This window comes from Amblyraja radiata, chromosome 33, assembly GCF_010909765.2.
Source record: "Amblyraja radiata isolate CabotCenter1 chromosome 33, sAmbRad1.1.pri, whole genome shotgun sequence".
Taxonomy (NCBI): Eukaryota; Metazoa; Chordata; class Chondrichthyes; order Rajiformes; family Rajidae; genus Amblyraja; species Amblyraja radiata.
In genome coordinates, this window is record NC_045988.1 from 6458505 (window position 1) to 6483021 (window position 24517).

The following is a 24517-nucleotide window of genomic DNA, read 5'->3' on the forward strand; positions in this document are numbered from 1 at the left end:
TGCAGTTCATCGCAAGTAGTTTTTTTGGCAGGTTGAGTTTCAGAATACATTACCTAGGTTCACAGTGTCAGGTAAAGGCCCTGTCCCACTTTCCCGAGCTACTCACGAACTATCCCGAGTTTTCCCCTTGATTCGAACTCGGTGAATGTCGGTAGCGAGTCCGTAGGAGTCCGTAGATGCTTCGTAGCGGCTCGTAATGCCAGCCGTAGGTACTTGGGGCATCAGGTAAGTCTTTTCAACATGTTGAAAAATTTCCACGAGTAAAAAAAAATAGTCCCGAGTACCTATGAACGGCTATTACCGTAATTCGCCGAGTTCGAATCAAGGGGAAAACTCGGGAGAGTTTGTTTAACTCTTGAAAGTGGGACAGGGGGGCTTTAGTTCCCTTTCCCTTGCCAAAGGTTGCTGCTGCTGCCAAGTATAGTTTATCCTTGCATTAACAACATATTTAGGTTGGGGTTTTTTGTTGCATTATTTCCCTGTCTCTGTTCTTGTGAGGAGTTATAACTAAGCTAGATACAATTCTGGGACTTACTTGCTCCACTGCCCATGATTATTAAATATAAAGTACTTGCCCATCGTTTGTGAAAGTAATAGTTGAGCCGCAAGGCGACATTGATGGGAAAAGGGCTTTGAATGATAAGGGTGCCACGGTGGTGCAGCGGTAGAGTTGTTGCTCTTACAGTGCCAGAGACCCAGGTTCGATCCTGACTACGGGTGCTGTGTGTGCGGAGTTTGTACCTTCTCCCCGTGACCTGCGTGGGTTTTCTCTGGGATCTTCGGATTCCTCCCACACTCCAAAAATGTACAGGTTTGTACGTTAATTGGCTTGGTATAAATGTAAACATTGACCCTAGTGTGTGCAGGGTAGTCTTAATGTGCGGGGATCGCTGGTCGGTGCAGACCCGGTGAGCCGAGAGGCCTGTTTCCACGTTTTATCTCTAAAACTAAAACTAAAAACGATGCGATCATAAGACATAGGAGCCGTATTAGGCCATTCGGCCCATCGTCATTTGGCCATTCTGTTTCGCCATTCGATCATATTTTTCTCTCTCAACCCCATTCTCCTGAATCACCAAACTCCCCCTGCACTTTGTGTTTTGCTCATGGAGAAAGTTGACCTTGGGATCGATGCACGATAACACACAGGCGCACGCACGCGATCGCATTCAGTGCTAAAAATCCCACGGGCGAATATTCAGGCAGACCAACTTGGAGAAGACTTCAGCGAAGGTGACAGCCAAAAATAGCAGGAAAGGGTCCAAACACAAGTAACACGTCGTGTCTGCTGAACTCCCATACATCTCGTCACCACTTCACAGCATTTGTTTACTTAAGAGATACAGCGCGGAAACAGGCCCCTCAGCCCATACCGACCAGCGATCGATCCCCGCACATCAACGGGACCCTACACACACTCGGGACAATTTACAATTATATCAAAGCCACTTAACCTACAAAACTGTACGTCTTTGGAGTGTGGGAGGAAACCGAAGATCCCGGAGAAAACCCACCCAGCTCGCGGGGAGAACGTACAAATTCTGCACAAGCAACATCCTTAGTCTGGATCGACCGGGGTCTCTGGCGCTGTAAGGCAGCAACTCTACCGTTACGCCACTGTGCCGCCCAATGCGTTTTCCCGCTGAAGCTATAAACGTCATTTAGTGCCTCATAATATTCCTGACACCATTTCACAAACAACCCCACTGGCTGATTAATAAGTTCACCTATTCCGCCTTGCATCGTATGTAATGTATTTTAACTAAACCCAGATGATAAATATGATAATATGGCTCTGGCATTTTACAACTAATATGTAATACTCCCTGGCTTGTTCACAAGAAAGTGTCTTGAATTTAAAGTGGCCAATGCAAATATTTCTGAATGATGATGGAAAATGAAATCGACCTCTCTGGATTTGAAAATACTGCAACATTTCCTGGGATTAGTTGCTGTTGTTCTGGAATTCCTCCCTGCAAATTTTCTCGTCCTTTCCTAAGCTTTGCTGGTGTTGGAAGGAACTGCAGAGGCTGGTTCAAACCGAAGATGGACACAAAAAGGTGGAGTAACTCAGCGGGTCAGACAGCATCTCTGGGGAAAAGGAATAGGTGACGTTTCGGGTCGAGACCCTTCTTCAGACTGAGAGTCAGGGGAAAGGGAAACGCGAGATATAGATGGTGATATGGGAAGATATAGAACCAATGAATGAAAGATATGCAAAAAAGTAACCAAGATATCTCTCGTTTCTTCCCTTGACTCACAGCCTGAAGAAGGGTCTCGACCCGAAACGTCACCTATTCCTTTTCCCCAGAGATGCTGCCTGACCCGCTGAGTTATTCCAGCATTGTGTGTCTATTCTAAGCTTTATGTCCTGTTACACTGGTGCCCTGTGTGTGAGGGAGTGACTATGATCAGTGTCTGGGCTTTCTTGCTGTGTTGATAAGGTATGCGAGAGCCTGGAATATCAGCCAGTTCCTGCCCGCAAATTTGATAAATGATGCCTAAATCCTAGTTTAAGTTGAGAGACACAGCGCGAAAACAGGCTCTTCGGCCCACCGAGTCCGCGCCGACCAGCGATCCCTGCACATTAACACTATCCCACACGCACGAGGGACAATTTGTCATTTTAGCAAGACAATTCACCTACAAACCTGTACGTCTATGGAGTGAGAGAGGAAACGGAGCACCCGGGGGAAACCCACGCAGGTCACGGGGAGAACGTACAGACTCCGTACAGACAAGCACCTGTAGTCAGGATCGAACCCGGGCCTCTGGTGTGTGAGGCAGGGATTCTACCGCTGGGCCACTGTGCAGCGGTGTAAGGAAGCATTTGTCATTGGCAAGAGGAGGGGAGGGAAGGAATGCAGTTAAAGAAATCAAGGAGTGATGCATAAAGGAGAGCATCAGACTATCCACCAGTTTTGAATTAGAGTACGAAGGTACACAAAATTGCTGGAGAAACTCAGCGGGTGCAGCAGCATCTATGGAGCGAAGGAGATAGGCAAAGTTTTGGGCTCAGAACTAGAGTGTTGAAGTTCCAGGCTCTGACTGATCAGGGTTTCTAATTGTTTGTGGATGATGCAGTGAGGACTGGTTGTGCAGGAATGACCGAGGGTTCAGTACCTGGATATTCTGTTTACATTGTGGATGAAGTAATTGGCAAAGTGAGCATGTGGTGTCTAGACAACTTGGAACTTCATTCCCCAGGTAGTTTGGTTTAGTTCATTCTTGTCACGTATACCGAGATACAGTGGAAAGCTCATTCTGCGAGTTGTCCAGTCAAATCATACGATATGTGTGGGACGGAACTACAAAAATGTTGTTTTATACTGAAGATCGACGCGAAAGACAAGAAAGACAGGTTTTTGTTTGTAAAAAATAAACATGTTCCAATCCAATAGACAAAAAAAAGGAACTGCAGATGCTGGTTTATTACCAAAGATAAACACAAAGTGCTGGAGTAACTCAGTGTGTCAGGCAGCATCTCTGGAGAAAAGGAATGGGTGATGTTTCGAATCGGAATGTCTGAAGAAGGGTCTCGACCCGAAAAGTCACCTATTCCTTTTCTCCAGAGATGCTGCCTGACTGACCCGCTGAGTTACTCCAGCATTTTGTTTCCATCTTCAAATCATATTTGAGTACAGTCGTACACAAGTAAAAGAATGAAACGGATATGAGTAGATCCTCTGTTGGGATAGCGCGCAAAGAGTCATCGTGTTCTGGCGCCATTTTGCTTGAGGTAGTTTGAGAGAAGCAAAATTCTACCGTCTTACAAGATAGTTGCACTGGACTTTAATGAATCGCACAGCCCATCGACAACAGCTTCAATACTTTTGTAATGACAAACACAAAGTGCTGGAGCAACACAGCAGGGCAGGCGGTATCTGTGGAGGATCTGCTATTCCTTGTAGCAACAAGGAACAGCAGACGCTGGTTTGCCAAGGAATAACACAAACTACTGGAGTAATTTCACTGGTCAGGCAGCATCCCTGGAGAACATGGATAGGTGCCATTTCTGCATTTCCTTGTTTATTTAAATTCCTCTGTACATTGGTGGCGTCTTCACATCCATTAGTTAGACCGTAGGATTTCACAATAGGGAAGCAGTTTTCATCAACTTGTGGGGCTTTAAAGCATCGGTTAATGAGCAGTTAATGAACAGTGCAAATTAAATAATCAATGCAGGCTTGTTGCACTGTTACTGATCAGTGCGAGCTTTTTGTACTGAAATTGGTTCTGTATGGAATGTAAACCTGGGGAATACTGCAGAGAACTGTTGAATGTTAGAGAGATCTTGCAGTACCTGAGGCCAGCCTGTGTTGTGATCATTGCATCACCATAAACCATTGCTAACGCCACATTTTTCCTTCCGACAGACCATGGACGGGAGAATCGAGGTGCACGGCTACGCAAGAGTTTCTTCACTGACGCTCAAGAACATACAACACACCGACTCGGGGGAATATGTATGCAGAGCTAAAAACCCAGTGGGCCACGACACAAAGTTCATGTACCTCGAAGTTCAGTGTAAGTGAGAATTTAATACCATTTACAGATGTTTAGATTTCCAGAGTACGTCTTTGGAGTGTGGGAGGAAACCGGGGAACCCAGAGAAAACCCCCGTGGTCACAGGGGGAACATGCAAAAACGCAGTGTAGACAGCACCCATAGCCCGGATCGAACCCGGGTCTCTGGCGCTGTGAGGCAGCAACTGTACTATACTGCCGTGCCACCCAATTCAATTGGATCTAATGCTTATACGCTCAAACTAAACTTTAGGAAAGTTATTTTTTTTAATGTTCTGTTGCATCATTCTGCTTTTTTTTTTTAAGGTTATTTATTTTTTTATTTAAAAAAAAAAAATAAGCAGTTAATTGATTCGCAGAAATAAACAATGAATGAGGATTCTCTCGCCCTTGATCCAGAATATGATTTAATTACCTGGATTCAAATTCACACTAAAAAAAGTGTTTCTTGGCTTAATTATGTAGCATAATTACAGCATTGACAAACGATGTTTCAAATTATGTTTCTAAATTTGGATGCAGTTCATGAAATAAATATCTCAGAAGCTTCTGATTTTTGGATGGCACCAACAGTAAACTGGCAATTTAGTGTAGTAATCGGTGTATAGAAACGCAGCATAAATTAACATTTTTTTTGGAAATCAGTTCCTTTGAAGGAAGGAAGGAAGAAAAAAGTCTATCATATAACCATTCATTTGCCTGATAACAGCTGGGGGAAAAACTGCCCCTGAATAGACAACAGAGTAGGAGTAAGTGCAGGAGTAGGCCATTCGGCCCGTCGAGCCAGCACCGCCATTCAATGTGATCATGGCTGATCATCCCCAATCAGTACCCTGTCCCTGCCTCCTCCCCCATATCCCCTGACTCCACTATCTGTAAGAGCCCTATCTAGCTCTTTCTTGAAAGTATCCAGAGAACCGGCCTCCACCGCCCTCGGAGGCAGAGAATTCCACAGACTCACAACTCTCTGTGACAAAAAGTGTTTCCTCGTCTCCGTTCTAAATGGCTTACCCCTTATTCTCAACCTGGTGGTCACACCTGTAGCCTGATGGGAGAGGGAAGAAGAGGGCGTGACTGGGGTGAGTCTAGTCCTTGGTTATGCTGGTGGCCTTGCCGAGGCTGCCTGTCCATGGAGTCAATGGAAGGGGAGGGTGGCTTTAGTTTTTCCTGGGTGCTTGTTTTCAAAATATGCCTAATTTAAACTCCAAACTTATTAATGCAGTTCATCATGGATACCTCTGGTCATGTAAATTATTCATGGACTAATTTCTCTAAATTTTAATTACATTTCATTCAGAAGCAAATCACATACAAACATGTGAACAGCCTTGATAGGATTTAAGGCATTTCATTTTCATTTGGGATTATGAAATATTCAGAGATTTTAATTGCATTAACAATGAAAGTAGAGAATTATTTTAACTAAACCAAGCCTAACAGAAACACATAAATCTTTGTTACTGTTTCACCTTTTCATTTCATGAGATCTAGAAGGAGATAAATTTACATCCAAATCACAAGCTGATTCAGTCCAGTGACCAACAAAGAGGTACCAGGTTCAATTCTACTTGCCTGTTCTCTGTCCCCTCTCTGTGTATGTTCAGGTCTTTTAAAATCCAATAAAGATTTTTGCCTCATCAGAGAGCTTAAGATCCTGAACATTCTCTGGTTTAAAAAAAATCTCCTCACCTCTCTGCTAATTTTAGTTTAGTTTAGAGATACAGCGCGGAAACAGGCCCTTCGGCCCACCGAGTCCGCACCGGCCAGCGGTTCCCGCACACTCACACTACCCTACTAACACTGGGGACAATTTAAATTTCTTTATACCAAGCCAATTAACCTACAAACCTGTACGTCTTTGGAGTGTGGGAGGAAACCGAAGATCTCGGAGAAAACCCACGCAGGTCTCGGGGAGAACGTACATACTCCGTACAGACAGCACCCGTAGTCAGGATCGAATCCAGATCCCTGCCGCTGTAAGGCAGCAACTCTACCACTGCGCCACCCTAGCTAATTGCTTTAAATTTCTCCCCCTGTCTTGGAATCTTTCAGCAAAAGGTAACACATCCCCTGCCATTTTATCGATAGAGCCCTCATAGTTTAATACACGTATATAAATCATCACACTGCCCCAAGCCAATTCAATCCTTGCTTGCAAATAAATTGTACAATCCTGGGAATATCTTCCCTCATTAATCTCTAGCTACACGTCGCTCGTGTGATCGCATCTTAATAATATGGTCGTCAAAGCCCAACCACTGAATAGGTAGAGGGAGATTACAAAGTACATTCCATGATTCAGTGTAGTTTAGTTTCGAGATACAGCACGGAAACAGGCCATTCGGCCCACCGACCAGCGATCCCCGCACATTAACACTACCCTACACACACTAGGGACAATTTTACATTGTATACCAGGCCCATTAACCTACAAACCCGTACGTCTTTGGAGTGTGGGAGGAGACAGAAGATCTCGGAGAAAACCCACGCAGGTCACAGGGAGAAGGTACAAAAACTCTGTACAGCCAGCACCCGTAGTCGGGATCGAACCCGGGTTTCTGGCGCTGTGAGGCAACAACTCTCCCGCCGTGCCACCCCAATACTTAATAATACGGTCGTCAAAACGATTTAAATACTCGACCGCTGCATAGGCAGAGGGAGATAATTGGTTAGAAATTACATGCGTGATTCGATGAGGTTGTTTGTTACACATTGTCAGCTGCTGCAGCAAAATAATTCGAATTCTTCTGTGTTAATCTTCCCATATTATTCACAAGAGGTTTTTTTTCTGCTCACCTTTTGACATTAGCATTGTGTTAGAGGAATGTTAAATTTCCCAGTGACTGCCTCAAGTATTAGGAATAAATAATTGTTTACATCCAGCTCTGCTCTTAGTGCCTTTGTTTAACAGTGCAGTTAGCTGCAGGTTGCATACATTAAGAATGTGCCACTCCGTTCAGATACACACACAGAGTGTCCATTTCATGTGGAACACAAGATGTTGGAAGTGCTCAGCAGCCCAAGTAGCATCTCAGGAGGGAGCAAGTGAGCCAATGTTTCAGTTCAAGGTCCCTTCCAATACTGATAACTGCTGGGGTGTTCCATCGCTCATGAATTTTGAGTGGCACGGTGGTGCAGCGGTAGAGTTGCTGCCTTACAGCGCCAGAGACCCGAGTTCGATCTTGACTGCGGGTGCTGTCTGTACGGAGTTTGTACGTTCTCCCTGTGACCACGTGGGTTTTCTCCGGCTGCTCCGGTTTCCTCCCACACTTCCAAGTTTGTAGGTTCATTGGCTTGTGTAAATTGTAGATTGTCCCTAGTGAGTGGGATAGTGCTAGTGTTCGGGGTGATCGCTGGTCGGCGCGGACTGAATGGGATGAAGGGCCTGTTTCCACGCTGTATCTCTAAAGTCTAAAGTGCCTGTATCTTTGGTATAAACCAGCATCTGCGGCTCCTTTTTTAATTACATATCGAGTGGAGTGTGTTTATTTTTTACAAACAAAAACCTTTCCAGTCATTCTTGTCTCTCGATCTCAGACGCCCCGAAGCTGCAGGGCACGGTGACCGTCTACACCTGGGAGGGGAACCCCGTGAATATTACCTGCGAGGTCCTGGCCCACCCCCTTGCGCTGGTGACCTGGTTGCGAGATGGCCAACGGTTGCCGAGCTCCAACTACAGCAGCTTAAAGGTCTACAGCACCCGAACCATCAACTACCTTCAGGTAAGGAGTTCAGACGGAGATTTGTGGCACGATTCACGCTAACCCCACCGCATGGTCCCACTGTCCTCGCTCAGGAGGGCATTTGATACGTCTTGGGCCTGGAAAGGGTCAGAGTGGCACGCTTTGAGCTCGGAATATTCAGTCCACATAGGAGAGGCATGATTCTTTGTAACATCATACCACTAAACTGTAGTATTGCATGCCAGTATTTCTAACCTTGGAAGCTAAACTGAAGCCAGATGTGAAGATCTATTGCCATATCTCTATTGTATATTGATCTATTGTAAGATCTATTGTATATTGATCTGATGCCAAATATCTATTGTATATTGATCTATTGTAAGATCTATTGTATATTGCCAGATGTGAAGCCAGATGTGAAGATCTATTGTTACTACTCGGTGGGCCGAAGGATCTGTTTCCACGCTGTATCTCTAAACTAAACTAAACTATAATAGACACAAAAAGCTGGAGGAACTGAGTGGGACAGACAGCATCTCTGGAGAGAAGGAAAGGGTGACTTTTGTGGTGGAAACCCCTTGTACACATACAAAGAATTAGCCTTGGCGCTCTTGACGTTTGGGGTCGAGACCCTTCAGCAGACCCTGAGCTACAACACCGAGTGTGTGTTGCTGAAGCTGGTGGTGTGGGACTTCAGGCTTCTGCACCTCCTGCCAGACGGTAGGAGCGAGACGCGGGCATGACCCTGGTGGTGGTGATCCTTGCTGATAGATGCAACAGGTCATTGCTAGTAGTCTAGTTTAGAGATACAGTGCGGAAACAGGCCCTTCGGCCCGCCGGGTTCGCGCCGACCAGCGATCCCCGCACATGAGCACTGCCTTACACCCACTAAGGGCAATTTTTACATTTACCAAGCCAATTAACCTACAAACCTGTACGTCTTTGGAGTGTGGGAGGAAACCGAAGATCTCGGGAAAAAACCCACGCAGGTCACAGGGAGAACGTACAAACTCCGTACAGGCAGGACCCGTAGTCGGGATCGAACCCGGGTCTCCGGCGCTGTACTCGCTGCAAGGCAGCAACTCTACCGCTGCGCCGCCGTGACATTCTGATGATTCCCTCCCTCCCCAGGTCACACCAGACTCGGAAAACGACTTTGGTCCCTACAACTGCACAGCCAGCAACCTTGTCGGTATGGAATCCAAGGAGTTTATTCTGGTGCAAGCTGGTAAGTTGAAGTTCATTTTTACTCTGGATTTCTTCATTGAAATTTCAGCATCCCAATGATTCTTTGTTTGCCACTTCCTGCTGTCTTTCCCAGGGTAAATAGTGCGCGCAGGATAAATCTGCCTTTGTAGCAGGATGATGTTGGTCCTGTTCATTCCAGTAAACCTACCATGGTTGAGTACATTGATGCTCCTTCAGGTTCACTGTCGAATCATCTCCGGAACTTACGTTTAATTTATTGCCACATGTACCGAGGAGCAGTGAGAAGCTTTTGTTGCGTCCTGATTAGCCAGTGGAAATATTACACGGTCATCCATGATTACAATTGAGCCGTCCACAGTGTACAGATACAGGATAAAGGGAATAACGTTTAGTGCATCATCAAGGACCCACACCATCCTGGCCACACACTCATCTCTCCGCTGCCATCAGGTAGAAGGTACAGGAGCCTGAAATCTGCAACATCCAGGTTCAGGAATAGCCACTTCCCCACAGCCATCAGACTATTAAACACAACTTCAAGCAAACTCTGAACTGTAACAGCCTATTGCACTTTATCTGTTTATTGATGTGTGTGTGTGTGTGTGTGTATATATATATATATATATATATATATATATATATATATATATATTCTATGGTATATGGACACACTGATCTGTTCTGTATCTATGACTACAAGATCCTGTTGTGCTGCAGCAAACAAGAATTTCATTGTCGTATCTGGGACACATGACAATGAACTTTCTTGACTTGACTTGACTTGCAAGATAAAGTCCGATTAATGGTAGTCCATGGGTCTCCAATGAGGTAGATAGGAAGTCAGGCCCGCTCTCTAGTCAGTGTTAGGATGATTCAGTTGCCTGGTAACAGCTGGGGAGAAACTGTCCCTGAATCTGGAGGCGTGCGTTCACACTTCTGTGAAAACCTCTAGCCTGATGCGAGAGGGGAGAAGAGGGAGTGACCGGGTTGAGGCGGGTCCTTGATTATGCTGGTGGCCTTGTCAAGGCAGCGGGAGGTGCAAACGGCAACGTCAATGGAAGGGAGGTTGGTTGGTGTGATGGTCTGGGCTGCGTTCATGATTCTCCGCAGTTTCTCGTGGGCTTGGATGGAGCTGTTCCCAAACCATGGTGCGACCCAGCCTGATAAAATGTTTTCTGTGGTGCATCTGTAGAAGTTGGTGTGTGTTGTCGAGGGCATGTCGAACTTCCTAAGTCGTCTTAAGCCTGGTGAGGAAGTAAGTGATATGATTGATGTGGCAAGGTTAGAACAGGACAACGCGGGGGCAGACTCTTCGATCCACAATGTCCGTGCTTATGCTTCCACCACCACCATACTTGGCAGCACATTCCAGGCATCCAACACCCAGTGTGTGTAATAAAAGACATGCCTCGCACATTCTCCATTAAACTTACCCCTACTGGCAATGCTGAGGGCAGCACAGTGGAGTGTGGGAGGAAACCAGAGCACCCGGAGAAAACCCACACGGTCACGTGAAACCCTGTACCTGCAGTCAGGATCGAACCCGGGTCTCTTCACTGTAAAGGCAGCAACTCTACCGCTGCGCCACCAACAACTTTGTAGTTCAGTTTCCTGCCAAGACACAGTGGGAACAGGATGGGAATGAATGTGAGGAAATGTGAAACAAAGAGGTAAGCAAGTCGCTAATTTGTTCCCCTGCGCTTCCTGTCCAAATTAATTTCCCGGGGGGGTACTCTTGGATAATCGCAGGTACAACTCTCGAGAAGATTGCAATTTTCTCCAGTCTCTCTAGCTTAGTGCTATCTCTTGTGAAATCTCTTTAGTCGGTGGGTGGTGAATCTGTGGAATTCATTGCCACAGACGGCCGTGGAGGACTTGTCAATGGCCCAGCACTTCAACTCCCCCACCCGTTCCCAATCCGACCTTTCTGTCCAAGGCCTCCTCCATTGTCAGGTTCTCAGCATGTTGGTGGAACCTGACGTCTAGCCGATATCAATCAGGAACACAGGGGGTCCAGACTAGAATCGAATGGCTGATTCACCTCGTACTCAGGAATTCTCAGCTACCTTCTCCGCCATTGTCTTCTCAATATCTAAATGGCACGTGTCAAAATCACAAAGTGCGGCAAAGGGTTTGATCCTGACTGCTGGGTGCTGTCTGTACAGAGTTTGTTCCTTCTCCCTGTGACTGTGTGGGTTTTCTCTGGGATCTCCGCTTTCCTTCCCCTCTCCACAGACGTACAGGTTTGTAGGCTAATTGGCCTAGTATAATTGTAAATTGTCCCTAGTGTGTGTAGGATAGTGTAAGTGTGCGGGGATTGCTGGCCGGTCCGGACACGGTGGGCCGAAGGGCCAGTTTCTGCCCTGTTATCTCTGAACCAAACTAAACATTAGTGCGTGGGCCATTTGAAGGAAAATTGTGCATGAAATAAAATGGAATCTGATTTATTTGGCGAGATTGAATTCCCCGACAATTATACTCAGCAGTCAGCCAGATGAACAGGTTTTTGGGTCTGAATTGAGAGCTCATTCTCCTGTGTAATGAAAGGATGTGAGCTGCCGAAACACATGGCACAGTTTGATCTAAACATGAAGCTATGCAGAAGCCGATAAGGTGCGCCTGCATTAGCAAAGCACACGTTTAGTGTGGGATCAGGAGGGGATGTAGAATATTGGAAGAATCTCTGTTGCAAACGCCTGGGTGAGCTGCCAAGTTGATCTCGAGCCTCTGTGCAACGGGACCTTGAATTGATAAGTAGGGCGGTACTCGCGGCAACTCTTGTCAGGAAGAGAAACCGCCTGTCAACGGAGCTGAACGATTGCAAGAATGGCAATACATGCACCTTTACTGCAGTGTTGTGCACTGCAGTCTTGTCTGTGCATGCCAGCTTCACATCTTTGCACATCCCTCATCCTGCACGTGGCCACACAATCATTTCATTGCCTGTTTGTTACATATATGCTGCGCAATAACTGGTCACTTATATGTCATTATTATTATAATGCCCATGACACTTTCAAAGCTACTCCGCCATTCAATTATGGCTGATCATATAAGATTGTTAAGGATCTGGACACGCTAGAGGCAGGAAACATGCTCCCGATGTTGGGGGAGTCCAGAACCTGGGGCCACAGTTTAAGAATAAGGAGTAAGCCATTTAGAACGGAGACGAGGAAACAGTTTTTCTCACAGAGAGTTGTGAGTCTGTGGAATTCTCTGCCTCAGAGGGCGGTGGAGGCAGGTTCTCTGGATGCTTTCAAGAGAGAGCTGGATAGGGCTCTTAAAGATAGCGGAGTCAGGGGATATGGGGAGAAGGCAGGAACGGGGTACTGAATGGGGATGATCAGCCATGATCACATTGAATGGCGGTGCTGGCTCGAAGGGCGGAATGGCCTACTCCTGCACCTATTGTCTATAAAGCCTTGCCACAGTGTCCTTCGACTGTAGGCAGACCAATATCCCTCCGGCATAAATAAAGTTGTATCGTATCGTATTGTATTTATGTGTAGAGATTTACCTGACATTCATACATGAGATCTATTTAAAATGGCAACAGCAGAGTGCAAGGTATAGATTCCCCTGCGGTGGTGTAGTTACAAAGTGAGCTTCTCATCATTCACTGAGATGAGCCTGTGGTGGAAAATATTCCTCCTGCTTCATCAACGTTCAGCACGTCTCTTCAAAAAGGCAGCACGGTGGCGCAGCGGTAGAGTTGCTGCCTTATGCCCCTGTCCCACTTAGGAAACCTGAACGGAAACCTCGGGAGACTTTGTGCCCCACCCAAGGTTTCCGTGCAGTTCCCGGAGGTTTTTGTCAGTCTCCCTACCTGCTTCCACTACCTGCAACCTCCTGCAACCTCCGGGAACCGCACGGAAACCTTGGGCGGGGCGCAAAGTCTCCAGAGGTTTCCGTTCAGGTTTCCTAAGTGGGACAGGGGCATAACAGTGCAAGAGACCTGCGTTCAATCCAGACTGCGGGTGCTGTCTGTACAGAGTTTGTACGTTCTCACCGTGACCTGCGTGGGTTTTCTCCGGGTGCTCCGGTTTCCTCCCACACTCCAAAGCCGTGCAGGTTTGCAGGCTAATTGGCTTGGGTAAGAATTGTAATTTGTCCCTAGTGTGTGGGACAGTGTTAGTGTACGAACTCCCTACAGACAGCACCCCTAGTCAGGATCGAACCGGGTCTCTGGCGCCGTGAGGCAGCAACTCTACCGCTGCGCCACTGTGCCGCCCTGGTTGATGGAGCCCTTGTTCTCTGCCCTACTGGTACCATTTTTAGCTGCAGATTGCAGCATCTGCAGTCTCTCTTGTGTATCCATGTTCACCCTCTGGCAGCTAAGAAAGGCTGCTAATAGATGAAGGGCTCAGGTAACATCAACTTCGCGTTTCCAGAATGAGAACGTGTACTCTATTTTCAGCAGAAGATGAGAGAAAGGAGATTGTGTGAGTCATGTTTTCGTACAAGTGTTAAAAATCAGAATGCGGAGGTGTGCTTAATTTGTAGAGGTTGCTGCTGCCTGTTGTCAGGCAACTGAACCATCCTACCAACATCTAGAGAGCAGTCCTGAACGATTATCTACTTCATTTGAGACCCTTGGACCATCTTTGATCAGATTTTACTGGAGCTTATCTTGCACTAAATGTTATTCTCCATATCATGTGTCTGTACACTGTAAATGACTCGATTGTAACCACGTATTGTCTTTCCGCTGACTGGTTAGCACGCAACAAAAAGCTTTTCACTGTACCTCGGTACACGTGGCAATAAACTAAACTCAAACTCAAGGCTCTTCTCGTCAGGATGGTTTGTATTTTAAATCTTATTTTCACTCTGGGGATCACCGTGGGGGGGGGGTGAGGGGGGGGGAACACAGGGGGAACTGTGGTGGATTTGTAACTTTGTAAGCACCCTTTATGGATAATAAAGTATTTAATCATAATCACTCTTCCAGAGACCCCATCTGCCCCGGCTGTCCTGGACACCGCTCCCTACTCCTCCTCGGCTCAGATTGAGGTTGGGGAACCCGAGTCCACTGGTGGGGTGCCAGTCCTGAAGTATCTCGTTGAGTGGAGAGCGAAGGATACTGATGAGTGGCTGACGAAGAATGCAGATGCAAAGGAAGGTAAGTAAAGGCAGGCAACTGGGAGAGGGGATGCAGGCACAAGGAACTGCAGATACTGGTTTACAAAGGAAAAGACACAGTGCTGGAGTAACTCAATGGGCCAGGCAGCATCTCTGGGGATAAACACAAATCGCTGGAGTAGCTGAGCGGGCCAGCCAGCATCTCTGGAGAATAAGGATGGTGGACATTTTGGGTTGGGACCCTTCTTCAATAGGAAAAGGGGTTGGGGGGGGGTGAAGAACTGGAGGCAAGAAACGACAAGGACCCATCAGGGCTGGCCGCAAATGACCTCAGGCAGGGTGGTGCATGGTAGGCCCATATTTGACTAGGGGAAGGTGTGATCTCAAGAGGCCAACAGTGTGGAGAAATACAACTTGTTTTTAGTTGAGTCGCAGTGAAAATAAAGTGTTCGGCAGCAGAAGGTGATATAATATATTCCGTGCTCAAGAGACGGGGCAAGATACCGTGAGGAATCTCAGAAGGAAGGAATTCAGTCCTGTAATTGTCACGAAGCTCTCCATTTAAAGAAGTATTCTTTCACAACAGTTTTAATTAGTCTGCTAGTTTCTGCTGGCAGCAGTCCAGATCACCAGGCGACACACACACCTCGTTATAAACCTTAAAATCTGTTCACTCCAAAGGTGAGTGTCATAATGAGGACTCGCCAGAATGAGCTTATTGACCTAAAAGCAGCATGAATAACATTTGAACAAGTCCGCGGTTGAAGATGTACTCCGGCATTCCTGCTAACTAGTGATCGCGTACAGAAAGATATATGCTTCTCCAATTCCGTGACCTTTCCAACTCATTGGGAGTATTTTACTTGGACGCGGACTTCGACAACTGAAATCAGTTAGCATGTTTTTTGACAGCTCGCTCTGTACAAGTTGCCCTGGATTTCTGTCTTGAGATCCATTAGGAATGTCCCTCTTCAATTAAGTTGGAATAGTTTACCATGCTTTACTGCAGCAGGAATGTTATATGGATAGACAATAGACAATAGGTGCAGGAGTAGGCCATTTGGCCCTTCGAGCTAGCACCGCCATTCAATGTGATCATGGCTGATCATCCCCAATCAGTACCCCGTTCCTGCCTTCTCCCCACATCCCCTGACTCCGCTATCTTTAAGAGCCCTATCTAGCTTTCCCTTGAAAGTATCCAGTGAACCGGCCTCCACCGCCCTCTGAGGCAAATATATATATAAATAAATAAATGAGAAATTGTTGAGTGCGTTGGTACATGTATATGTGTACACACCCACTGAACTTTTTTTTCTTGTTTATTGTTTACAGTGTGCTGTGTTTACATATTCTGTTGTGCTACCGCAAGTAAGAATTTAATTGTTTTATCTGGGACATTTGACAATAAAGCACTTGACTTGGGAGCAGGGTAACTCTCATTGCGCACATTTTCATAACGCTGCCCCACCGTCTGCCAGTTCTAGGTGCCGACAATATCATCACCATCGGTGGGCTGCTTCCTGAGACCACGTACAGTCTGCGGCTCTCCGCTGTCAATGGCAAGGGGATCGGTGACGCCAGCCAGGTCATTAAGTTCAAGACACAGCCTATTCGTAAGTACAAGATGGGTCTTTCATCGCACCGTTCAAACCCACGGTGGCAGAGCTGTTTAGAACGGATGAGAAAATGGGAGTGGTACTTTTGGCCTCATTAGCTTCAGCCTTGTGTTGATTAACTGGTATCTTAGGGACCATTAGGTGGTCAGAGTGTTGTATGTATCCTGAAATGGTGTTAACCTCGCCCCGATTAATGACTTACACTGTGGTGACAAATGTTGCGATACAGTTAGTTTTAATATATTACCTGTAAAGACATTGCTTGTGTTGTAACTGCTATCTTTGTCCCGTTATTTAAAGATACATCAGCGGAATGTTTTTCAATGTAAATTATGTGCCCTTTGAAGATGGTGTTATCTCTTCAATTGAAAGAGAATGGGAAAGCGGGAGGCTTGAGCTCAGAGCCGGCGAAATGGAGGGAAATGTGTCATTTGTTCATATCATTTTGTATGAAAAGTCATTTCCTGAATGTCCTAAATACCGTGAATGGATCTTATTGATCGGAAGATTTCGAAGATTCCGTGTTAGTTTGTTTAGGCGCTGGAGATAAGCCAGCTACACTCTCGCTGTGAGGAACTGCCTTCCAACCAATCTTGAGAAAGAAGATAAAGACTTCTCTCAGAAGAAAAAGTAATTTCAGAAAACGACGCGCAAATTGATGGGGGCTGATTATTGACCCTAATTTCACACCTAATTTGGCAGCCTTGGCTTGGAAAAATGCAGTTCTTTCAGCAGGCAATTGTGCTTGTTCTAGGAGTCTTCAGAGGCAGTCTTCTGACAGAGGAGCCCAACCTTAACCGATGTTATTGACCTGAAAATCGAACGCACTGTGTCGTTCCTCGCGCACTGGAAGGACAGGCATAACAAATCGAGATTTCGTGTCTTACTCAGAAATTGCTTATTTAATTTGTTTGACAGCCTATATATAGAACTACACCAAAGAACGACATATTACCCATTGCAGGCGATAGAGACAACTCTAAAAGGGTTTATTCTTCACACTTCAGGCATGCTAAATCAATTTTTACAATATTCTTATTTCATTATCGAGCTTTATAGGCACCAAGTGCCTCGGTATTAGATAATAGGTACCTATTCAACACTTCAGAAACAACTGCCGTTGAACATGTTCAGCATTTGTGATCACCGTAGCGTACTGGATGTGTTTTACGGGCTACAACATCTTGTAGTGTTCTGGTCTGCTGGCAATTAAAGAAGGCAGCCCAGTAGTGGGATACAGCACCTCCACTTTCCCATTGTTTAGTTTAGAGATAGAGTGTGGAAACAGGCCCTTCGGCCCACCGAGGCCACGCCAGCCAACAATCCCCACACATTATCACCATCCCACACACACCAGGGACAATTTACAATTTTACCAAGCCAGTTCACCTGTGCGATTTTGGAGTGTGGGAGGAAACCGGTGCAGCCGGAGAAAACCCACCCAGGTCCCGGGGAGGACGTACAAACTCCGTACAGGCAGCACCCGTAATCAGGATCGAACATAGAAACATAGAAAAACAGGTGCAGGAGTAGGCCATTCGGTCCTTCGAGCCTGCACCGCCATTCAATATGATCATGGCTGATCATCCAACTCAGTATCCTGTACCTGCCTTCTCTCCATACCCCCTGATCACTTTAGCCACAAGGGCCACATCTAACTCCCTCTTAAATATAGCCAATGAACTGGCCTCAACTACCTTCTGTGGCAGAGAATTCCAAAGATTCACCACTCTCTGTGTGAAAACCCGGGTCTCTGACACAGTAAAGACGTATTCCTTCTCTCCAGAGATGCTGCCTGTCCCGCTGAATTACTCCAGCATTTTGTGTCTATCTTTGGTGTAAACCGGCATCTGCAGTTCCTTCCTACACAGGTGGATAGCAGTTGTTTGCCAAGTGACCCAAGCACTCAACTTTGCAAATAGCCATCGAGTTTTGGCTGATCCGCACAAGCTCGCTGCTTTTAATAGCTTTCATTTGTTTAATGTTCTGCGAAGAGTGGGAGTAACTTTGTGTAGATGACCATTAAGAAGATGAAGTCTCCAATTCATCAGCCGGGAGGGGGGGGAGTGTGATTTGCATCAGCTTCCTTGCTTAGAAAGCATAGCATGCACGGCTACAGGTGCCAGGGGACTGGGAAGGTAGACACTTAACCTTGCAATAAATTAGCATGACCTTGCATGTGTCACAGCTTTAGAAATGATTGTCTTCAATTAGTGTTTGAACACATCCCTTCATTGTGATATCCTTTCTTTACCGAATGTGCAGAGGTGTCAGGTTTCACAGCCAGATGAAAAGCATCACTAATCCATTCCAAAGGTAATTAGAGGGAACTATGTTGTTACAGATGACTGTTAATTGTAGAGTCTCTAACAAGGAATATCTAACACAGCATTGCAACCATTGCTACTGGCTGTTAACGTCAATTTACTTCTAAGATCATCAGGGCAACATTATAAATATTGATAAATTAGCTGTGATTTTATAAAATAAGATTCAGTAATATCCCCTCAATCCTTCATCTTGTTTGCCCACAATCCACGGACTCTCATTTAAACGTACGTTGTTTGTTGAGTTTCTGTCACCAGCCCGATATCAACAAATCGATGGGTATGGATGAGCTGGTGAATTGTAAGTCTGAGTGTATCTCTTGCTGTCTGGAGAAACAGTGAGTTACTGCCCGACATGTCTGATGTGCTGGTACACAAAAATGCTGGAGAAACTCAGCGGGTGCAGCAGCATCTATGGAGCGAAGGAAATAGGCGACGTTTCGGGCCGAAACCCTTCTTCAGACCGCATGTCTGATGTGCTGGCGGGTTTGTTGCCAGGTTGTGTCGGCTGTGGTCAGGAACACTGACAGGCAGCCATTTTAACCTACAATTTAGACTTAAAAAGTGCTAGAGAAACATTTTTCTCCAATATCATTAACAACAACACTAATAAGGCAAAAACCCTATTTGCAACTGTTGACAGACTGACCAACCCCCCAACACAATTACCACCTGAACTCCATTCCACGCAGAAATGCAATGAGTTTGCATTATTCTATACAGATAAAATTGAAGGCATCAGACGTGCCATCAATATCACCGCTTCAAACAAAAATGTTGGATCACCACCCTGTTTAGGCAAAGGTAACGTGGCAATGATGACATGCTTTAATGTCATAGACTCTAAAACTCTTGTGGAAACGGTGACACAACTAAGGCCATCCACCTGCTGCCTTGATGCTTTACCTACCAACTTCTTTAAGAATGTTTTTGACTGCCTAGCAATAGACATACTGCAAATAGTTAACAGCTCTCTTCAATCAGGCAATTTCCCAAAAGCCTTGAAAACTGCAGTTATTAAACCTCTTTTAAAAAAGCGGAGCCTAGATGCCTCTATTATTAACAACTATAGACCAATTTCAAACCTATCTTTCATAAGCAAAATCATTGAGAAAGTTGTCCTCCAGCAACTTAATCAATTCCTGGCTTCAACTGGCTGCTACGACAACTTCCAGTCAGGATTTCGACCTCTTCATAGCACCGAGACCGCTCTTATTAAAGTTGTAAACGACATCCGTCTTAACACAGACTCTGGCAAAGTTTCAATATTAATGCTATTAGATCTCAGTGCTGCATTCGACACTGTTGATCACTCAATACTTTTGGACAGGTTGGAAAAATGGGTGGGGCTCTCAGGCACAGTCTTAAGTTGGTTCAGGTCATATTTACAAGATAGGAACTATTTTGTTTCCATTGGAGACTTTGTATCAGAACCAACAAACGTGACGTGTGGAGTACCGCAAGGTTCGATCTTAGGGCCCTCTTTATTCAACATCTACATGCTCCCACTAGGGCAAATCATGCGATATAATAATATTGACCACCACTGCTATGCCGATGACACTCAAATCTATGTAGCGCTATCACCAAATGATTATCGCCCCATAGATCTGTTGTGCCAGTGCATTGAGCAAGTCAAAGACTGGATGTGCCAAAATTTTCTCCAACTAAATAAGGACAAAACGGAGATAATTGTTTTTGGTGCTAAAAAAGAAAGGCTTAAAGTAACCCAACACCTTCACTCTCTGTCCCTGAAAACTTCATACAAAGCCAGAAATCTTGGGGTCATTATGGATTCAGATTTAAATTTCGACAGTCACATCAAATCAGTAACAAAATCGGCCTACTATCACCTCAAAAACATAGCAAGATTAAGAGGACTCATGTCAGCTCAAGATTTAGAAAAACTTGTACATGCCTTTATTAATAGTAGGCTAGATTATTGCAACGGTCTCCTTGCAGGTCTTCCAAAAAAAACTGTCAGGCAGCTACAGCTTGTTCAGAACGCTGTTGCTAGAGTTCTAACAAAGACCAAAAAATTTGAGCATATTACACCAATTCTTAAATCCTTACATTGGCTCCCTGTATGTCAGAGAATTGATTTTAAAATCCTGCTGCTCACCTATAAATCACTACATGGTTTAGGGCCAAAGTATATCACTGACATGCTTCCACTATATAAGCCTTCTAGACCGCTAAGATCTTCTGAAACCAATCTGCTAGTGATTCCCAGAGTAAATACAAAACATGGGAAAGCAGGATTTAGTTACTTTGCAACAAATAGCTGGAATAAACTTCCTGAAGATTTAAGACTTGCCTCAACTTTGACCACTTTTAAAACAAGACTGAAAACTTTTATGTTTACTTTAGCTTTCAGCTAAATCTTAACTACATTGCACTTTTAACTTTTGCACTTTTTATAATGCATTTTTAATTTTGTTTTTCTTTTCTTTTAGTTCTTCTATTTTATTTCATTTTATTATTTCATTTATTGTATGACATGTTTTTATGTGAAGCACTTTGAGTCTGCCTCGTGTATGAAATGTGCTATATAAATAAAGTTGCCTTGCCTTGCCTTGCCTTAACCAAAGAAAGTCATAACAAGGAACTGCATGTGCTGGTTTGACAAAGAAAGGCACAGAGTGCTGGAGTAATTCAGCAGAGGGTCAGGCAGCATCTCCTTTTAGGACAGGACCCTTCTTCAGATGGATTACAGGAGTGTATATATTACAGGTATATATATAATGTGCTGTGTGCTGCAGATGCTGGTTTGAACTGAAGATAGACACAAAAAGCTGGAATAACAGGCAGCATCTCTGGAGAGAAGGGATGGGTGACATTTTGGGTTGTGACCCAAATTCAAATTATAAATATATATTTATACATACACCAGGCACGTGCCGTCAGGGTATGCAAGGTAGGCAGTGTTAACCACGACTACAATTATAAAATGGTCATTATTAAGTATAAATAGTAAAGATTTCCAATTCATTTACTAAGTTCAGTATTTATTATTAAATGGTTATTATTTTAATAATCAATCTTAGGTCGGCATAATCACCCGTGCCTTTCATCCGCAGTATGCGTAATACGAGTAACTATGTTCAACTCACGTGCTGTGGACGCTGCTTCAAGCCTTCACTGACAACGGGCAATATAGGCAGCTGAAATCCTGCCTTTACACCATGGACTGTGTGCAAGGTGCTGCACATGCCCACAGGAGACGAGACCGATCTGCGCGGTTTATTTACGATTTTTAAAGATCGACTGACTGACCAGTGCCTGCCCTGAGTAATTACTCACGGCACGTGCCTGACAAACACACATGTACACACACATAAAAAACAAACAGTAATCGTGCAAAAAGACAAAACCGATGCCCCCAGGCAAACACAGGCCAGGGTTGATTGGCTGATTGTTGGACAAAGGCCAGAGTTGAAAGCAATCAGATGAGAACCAAAAGGATAAAGAGTTGTGAATTGTGAAGCTGGTGGAAGAAACGTAGGCAGAGGGGAGAAACCCCATTTAGAAAATAGTCTACGCCTTTATTCCTTCCACCATAATGCATGACTGCACACTTTGCTACGCTGTATTCCATCTGCCACTTCTTTGCCCACTCCGCTGGGTAAGATGTGACAAGACCTAGCAACTGGAAAAAAATCGCATACAGCTGGAGTCACTCAAAGGGCCATGCACCATATCTGGAGAGCATGAATAGTTGACAATTTGGGTCTAGAAGATTCCCGACCTGAAACCTTGCCTGTTCATCTTCTCCAGAGATGCCGCCTCACCCTCTGAGTTAGTCCAGCGGTTGCCGATTTTTTTTCTCCCATTTCCGAGGTCTTGATCATATCTTATGTCATATTATGTTGAGTGGGCAAAGAAGTGGCAGATGGAATACAGCAGAGCAAAGTGTGCATTCACGCACTTTTTTTAGAACCCAACACCTGCAATTCCATGTGTCGCGAAGGATCTGGGTGTTAGTTTAGTTTAGTGCAGAGATAAAACGTGGAAACGGGCTCTTCAGCCCACCAAGTCCGCGCCGACCAGCGTTCAACTGTACGCTTGTTCCGTGTTATCCCAGTTTCACATTCTACTCACTAAGGGCCGATTTACTGAGTCTGATTAACCTACAAATCTGCATGTCTTTGGGATGTGGAAGGATTGTGGATGATCAGCCATGATCACAATGAATGGCGGTACAGGCTCGAAGGGCCAAACGGCCTCCTCCATGTACCTACCTATTTTTCTATGTTTCTATGAAACCCCGAGCACCTGGAGGAAACCCACGCGGTCACAGGGAGAACGTGCAAACTCTGTACAGACAGCACCCGTTGGGTCCCCCTTCATTCTCGGTGCCTCCCGCAGGTGCGCTTTTGTTCTCGACAGCCTGGAGATCCTGTGCGCAAGTCAGACTGAGTTTCATTCTCTGATGGCCCTATACTTGTGTTAGATAAATAGTTCTATAAACAGGAGTTTATAAATAGTTTTCCATTTATAGAATAACGGCAAAAGCTGAAAAGCACTGATTAAATCCAAGACATTTTGAGGCAATGTCATGCCTTGGCATAGTCTATTAAACCAGGCTTCAGAAATAGCCATAAATTGCATCAATGTGTGTGTCGGACAGTTCAGAGCAGCTATTGGCACACAAAACCATTCATCTGTCAGTGTAAATGAGTCACTTTTTCGAAAATGAATCTGTTATGGGGTTTTTTTTATTCCCCCAGCCTAATTTGCTATCTCATTACATTATAAACATCTAAGACGACAAAGGCAGTGATTTATGTCGGAGAGAAATGATGTAAAGTCTGGTTCGTTTCATTCTCAATCACAGTTTGTATTTACATTGCAGTTAATTGCCATCCTGATGTTTCTCCAAAAATGTTCTGCACTTTGCACAACACTGCTGACGGCAGTGGAAGGCAGATTTAGCCGAACATAAACGCAAGGTGTTACTCGGTTCAGTAGCTTTCACAAGCAGTATGTCTATTTAATTGGAACACGTCACCCTGCCCTGTTAAACTTAAACCATCCAATAAACAATGACAAATTATTTTTCGAAGGAAACAAGATGTTCTAAGCTGCTTCGCAAGAGTATTTCCCAACAAACGTAGACTTCAAGCCACGTAGGGAGATGTAATGGGTGGTGAGAAGACACTCTTTGTCATGGGTCTATATTTCAAACATGAGAGGAGGGAGCAACTTGTGTGTTTTTAAGAAATTTATTGAGATATAAAGTGCAGAAACATGCCCTTAGGCCCACTGGGCCCACACCGACCAGCGATCCTTCACACTAGTTCTATCCCATCTACAGAAGCCAATTAACCTACAAACCTGGATAGACACAAAAAGCTGGAGTAACTCAGCGGGTCAGGTAGCATCTCGGCAGATAAGGAATAGGTGACGTTTCGGGTTGAGACCCTTCTTCAGACTGAGAGTTAGGTTAAAGGGAAACAAGAAACATAGATCTAAAGAGATATAGAACATAATCCTTTGCTCTATATATCTCTATATATCTCGTTTCACTTTGCTGTAGTCTTTGACGTTTACACCTTAGCAAAAAGGTTCCGCTGTTCAACCTTCCCCAATCTATACAATTGATCAGTTGCTTGTTAATTTTACAACATTTCTTCCAATTTAATGAGACTGCGGTAATATTCAAGTACAATACATTTCCAGTTACACAAAACTTCACATCTCTTACCGTGTCTACTAACATAGAGTCATAGAATTATACAGCACAGAAACATGCCCTTTGACCCAACTTGCCCACACCGACTAAGATGTCCCATCTACGCTAGTCCCACGTTTGGTCCATATCCCTCTAACATTTTCCCATCCATGTACCTGCTCCAAATGACTTTTACCAAATATCAGTTACCTGCCTCAACTACCTCCTCTGGCAGCTTGTTCCGTTCACCCACCACCCTTTGTGTGAAAAATTGTCCCTCAGGTTCCTATTAAATCTTTCCCCTCACATCAGGTCCAGATTTACGTATACGCTTGACAAGCTTAAGCTTAGGACCTCGAGATCTAGGGGGGCCTCGCAGAGCCGGATTTACCACTAGGCT

General features: G+C 45.0%; 1 protein-coding gene across 12 annotated transcripts in view; it reads left to right on the forward strand.

Moving 5' to 3' along the window:
• ncam1 (neural cell adhesion molecule 1) overlaps positions 1 to 24517 on the forward strand; it is a 347020-nt gene that overhangs the window by 257973 nt on the left and 64530 nt on the right. For all 12 annotated transcript variants that reach the window (XM_033049728.1, XM_033049735.1, XM_033049729.1 and 9 more), the window contains 5 exons: positions 4377 to 4527; positions 8064 to 8248; positions 9341 to 9437; positions 14370 to 14540; positions 15979 to 16113. In XM_033049728.1, the coding sequence (XP_032905619.1) occupies positions 4377 to 4527; positions 8064 to 8248; positions 9341 to 9437; positions 14370 to 14540; positions 15979 to 16113 (739 nt within the window). The remainder of the gene's footprint in view (positions 1 to 4376; positions 4528 to 8063; positions 8249 to 9340; positions 9438 to 14369; positions 14541 to 15978; positions 16114 to 24517) is intronic.